Below are 5,000 nucleotides of genomic sequence, written 5' to 3' on the forward strand. Positions count from 1 at the left end.
TTCATCAGCAGCTCTCCTTCGTCTATGCTGGCTGGACACACAACGAGACCGTGCCCAAGCTGGGTAAGGTCATTCCTGGCTTGGGTCATGCCATCGAGTTTATCTTCCATACGCCGAGCCACCACCGGGTCCATCACGGTGCGTTCCTCAGCGTCTCGCGTAGACGCTCAGCTTTCATTCGGGGACAGAGCTGTGAGGCTGCACATCATCAAATATATTCAATGCTGCATAACGAGGATTAGGCTGCAACTATTTCTTGAACTTTACTGCTATGGTCGCACCACAATCAGCCTAGCAATTTGAAATGAAAACAATTTGCGATTTTCCTTGTGATTTCATACATTGTCAATTATTAGATACTATGCTATTGCAGGAGCAAACAAGTACTGCATCGACAAGAACTACGGACAAACGTTCATCATCTTCGACCGCATCTTCGGCACCTTCGCTGAGGAACGGGAGGACGAGCCGCTCGTCTACGGAACCCTCAGTCAGTCGGAACACAACAGCGCCATAACTATTCATGTGAGCCATGGGACAGAGAACGAAATGCAGATATTAACATCTAAACTACAACCAAATTTAGATGACTGTCTGCATTACTGAGTTACTCTGATTATGCTTGCATCTTGCAGATTTCCCCTTGGATCGAGCTGTGGCGGAAGGTGCAGAGCATGACGACCTTCGGCGACAAGGTGCGGGCGCTCGTGTACGGGCCCGGCTGGACGCCCGGCCAGCCTCGCCTCGGAGACCCTGCTCACATTCCTGACGTGAGGCGACAATATTTGTGCATTTCACTTGCGAATGATGAATAATATGGCATGCAACATTCTTTTAAATGAAATAAGCTTACGGGTAGCTTTCCAGGTACGAGGACGGGAGAAGATTCAGCTGCACCTTCCTTCATGGTTCTCCGCGTACATGTTGATCAACAGTGCTCTCATCTTTTTCTCCTACTTCGAAATGATGGGGAGATTAAAGGTAGGTTCTAGCTGTTTATTTTTTTGTCAACCTTCGATGGAAAATGTGCCCTAGAGAGTTGATACCAATATGTGAGTAAGTATATAGCAATATATATAGTTCCTAAACTATTGTATATCACCATGTTTTGTTTAATCTTTACTTGAGTCTTTAAATTTTGTTTTGAGATCATCTTGGAAATGTAAAACATTACATCTGCCTGTCTTTAGTGCTGCTGAATGAAATAGTGATAAAATTTATGCTGATTATTGCCGAAGGTCATTCTGTTTACATTGTGTGTATCTGGGTACATTACGTGTTTTTGCTCATTCTGTTTATTACATAATGCTAACATTATATCATATCGTATATAAATGCAGCCGTTTTATAGTTTTCTAATCATGCATGTATTTCTTTCTTCCCAGAACCTAGGAAACTGGCCGCCTCTGGTGAACCTGACTTACATATTCTTTTCCTACACTGCCTTAGGGGGCTTATACGAAGGCCGCCATTATGGTGCTGTTCTGGAGATAATTCGTCTTTTGGCGTTCTTTGGCCTGGCTTACGTGCACCCAGTCTTCGGTAGCGCTACCACGCTGAAGGTGGTATCTTGGGTAAACCTCCTCAATGTGTCCCTATGGCCTGCTGTGGCAATTTTTACCTTCAGACGAGCTGAGAACTCCAAGAAACATAAAAAAACAAGTGAAGCAAACAAGGCGAAAGTCAACTGAAGTGAAAAGATTTATTTGGAATAAGATAACATGGATTATATCAGTGTTTGCATTATGATTTTCAAAAAGAGCTCATAAATTGAAGTTCCCTTAATGAGTATTTGTTTCCCTTATGAGCACTTGAAACATAAACATACCTTTATTATGATTAGTCATCTGCTTTGGTGATTGTGCTCGTCAGAAATGTTTCCTGGCGTTTTTTTTTTCTCTCTTTCTTTATTTCTTTCTTTTTTGTAAATGACGATCTTTGTGTTACAAAGTGATTTTAAGTATATGGTTAAAACCTCTTCATGTTCTTTCATTTATATTCCACAATGTAACCAGAAATATATATTTATACTACGCTTTCTCTCAAGAATAAGGTTAGTATTTCAGAATCCCTATCTTCGTTGGACATATAAAACATATGCACATTTTTATGGAATGTGATAAATTGCCATATAGATAATCTGCTCAGACTCTGCCATTTTCTTTTGTCTTTCAATGGAAGAAAATAGCAGAATATGCAAGTCGTTTGCTAATACTAGTGCAATTTTACACAGTCCTACTCAAAAAATATCGTAGCCATTATATAGTGTAATAAAAATAACTTCAAAGCATATATTTTTTTTAAACATTCATCCAACAAAAACAAAACCAGTCATATGACATTATTTACATATGAACGTAAACTTCAAATAAGAGAAAAGAGAATACAGGTGAAAATATGTGGCAGTAATAGAACTGATTTCTCCTTGAAGTAGCGCACACAGTGGAAGTCAAATTGCCATTACCACCAGCGTTGGTGCCTTCCCGCGCCCTGACTCCCGTCCCTCACCGGCATACATAGAGCTGCTCCTCATCACAAAGAACTTTTGGCTGTTTCAACAAACCCCATAGAGCTGCTCCTCATCACAAAGAACTTTTGGCTGCTTAAGATAAGAGCAGCGCTGCACTTCATTTACATCCTTCTCAACATTGATCCACTGCTCGCATTCTGACAGAGCATCAGTAAAGGATGTTTGCTGTGGCACATCCTTTCATGGCAGCAATAACATTTATTGTGGGAAATGTTCTACTCTTCCATATACTGCTGGAATGTGCGCACACAGCAAACGAGCTACTGCGAAAAGCTCTCTCATCTGCCATCTCTTCTTCCGGTGGTCCACGTTCACAAAACGCTGCCTCCTCAGCAAAGGCAGCAAACTGCCTCCGTCACCTTCTGTTACTTTCCTGCCTTCCTCGGTCAGCCGCAAGTAGATAGCAGAGGCGCCACTTTCCTTTACTCTTCGTATCTTGCACACAAGCTCCAGTTTCTTCACACTGGACTGTGTTGCACCGCCGCCTAACTGGGTAATGAGATGTGGCAGGGCGTATTTCATAAGATTTAGATAAGTGAAAAAAAATTGTTTAGAAATCGGCAATGCTTTGCACTACTGATAATTCTCCTCAATCCATATACTGTCAAAATAGAGTTTGAGGATTTGCCACTGCAATGCCACAATCAGAAGCAGCCGACATCTTGTTCTTAAAATTCTAAATTTATAATTCCTCTGATACTCAAAATAGAGTGAGAGGTTGCCACTGCGCCATTGTTTTTTCTACAGCCGACTGTAGAGACAACCACCTGATGGCACATGGGTGGAGCGTCTGGTGGGGCTTGGCCTGGCAAAGTAGCTGGTGCTCTTTGAACCTATATTTCGCAATCTTAAGGTAGAGTTTTGGCTGCTACACTATAGCTAAAATTACGGTGTGACGCACATCTGAAGATGGTAATTCCAGGCATCTGCTTCCCATGGCGCTTGCTGCTCCATCAGCTGCAAACCCTTTCAGATGCTTAAGGGTATTAATCAGTTCATTAGATAAAATCTCTCAAGATTCCCATTCTCATTCCCATCATACACATTAATCATATTATATCATTTCATTTTCATCTCTGCCAAAATATTTTACAATCAGTCCACAAGGTTTTTGGATTGAATAGCCAGTGGTTTCATCAATAATCATAGCAAATTTATTTATATGGTTGTTGCTGTATTTGCATACTACAGTCACCCCGATTTTACATAATCCAATGACTCCAGAAATTTATACACACATGAGAATATTATCTACCCATATATTATTTTCATCACAACTATTTACTTTAGTTTAGCCCTATTCCTGTCAATAGAAAGTAAAATAAAACACGTTCCATTCATGCAGAACCTTAATCAATATATTTTTAAAGATATATATAATTATGTAAATACAAATACCCACGCCAAATGTTATTTGAAAAAGAAGCTTTATGGAAGCAATGACTTACAGGAAGCTTCCCTTGTTTCACGGTGTGCTGCGAGGCTGAAAGTTGAACTGAGGTATGACTGGGTCAAACTGGGTCTCCGTAGGTGAACTGGTTCCGATTTTTCACGTCATCATGTCGATGATAAAAATAATTATATTATGTATTTATGATGAAAGGAAAACATAAAGACCACTCATATATTTTGTTAAATAAGCATTTTGTGTTGTTTTTAAGATATCAGCTCCACTGTCTGTTGTCTGCAGAAATCCTCCAGACTCCAGCCAGATCCCATGGAGTGCATTGGGGGCTGTTTCACTCTATAGAGAGCCTAAAAGTGTTACGTCAGTAGCCTCATATACTGATTCAGTTCTTTTCACATGGATTTGCGAAGACGACGCTTTTGGTCGGACTTTCATCTTCAATTTGATTTTTATCAGTAATCTTTATAAATTTGTAGATTAGCTAATTGATGTTACAAATACACTCAAACTAGTACCCATTTACAGTGCTTATATTTAAAATTTTCTCCTCTGCATCAAGTACGGGTAAACACGAAATACTAATTAACGTCAACGAAGGTTTATTTAAAAAGAACGAAAATTGAATACAGCCTGACATGTGATAGGTCTAGATAGGGAGAGGCTGTGAGACTCAGAGCCCGAGGCACTGGTTTAGAACATCAATGAGCTTCAAATTAGGATTTTTACGTGTATTAATTTCGCATAAACACAGACAAAAATGCAAAAACGTAAGAGGAACGACCACTTACGTCTCTTTTGGAGAAAATATGAATCTGTAATGTTACCTCAGCCAACAGCTCACCTAAGTTACATAATGTTAAATGTTCTTGATCTAATACACGAAAGTAATGTGTTGTTTACCTTTTCATTGCCTAAAATATTATACACTGTATTTTCGTTGAAGAACTGTAGAAATTAGAAAAAAAGATGTAAGTTTTGCGAAACTTTCGTAAACATACACTGCTCTAACAGTGCATTGTGAATAAGGTAAAACAGCTGTAAAAATACTGAAGGTGGTAATAA

General features: G+C 39.5%; 1 protein-coding gene across 1 annotated transcript; it reads left to right on the forward strand.

Annotated features, from left to right (window-relative positions):
- Positions 1–1,980, forward strand: LOC122257229 (alkylglycerol monooxygenase; the record flags this gene model as incomplete). The annotated part of the gene is given in 5 exon segments (XM_086532223.1): positions 1–138; positions 374–525; positions 636–770; positions 868–981; positions 1,386–1,980. Coding segments are annotated over 5 exon segments (845 nt in total), but the record flags the coding sequence as incomplete, so codon positions are not given.
- Between the last annotated feature and the right edge of the window lie 3,020 nt (positions 1,981–5,000).

Source organism: Penaeus japonicus, unplaced genomic scaffold (assembly GCF_977035675.1).
Source record: "Penaeus japonicus unplaced genomic scaffold, GWHDUDI00000001_assembly GWHDUDI00000037, whole genome shotgun sequence".
NCBI lineage: Eukaryota > Metazoa > Arthropoda > Malacostraca > Decapoda > Penaeidae > Penaeus > Penaeus japonicus.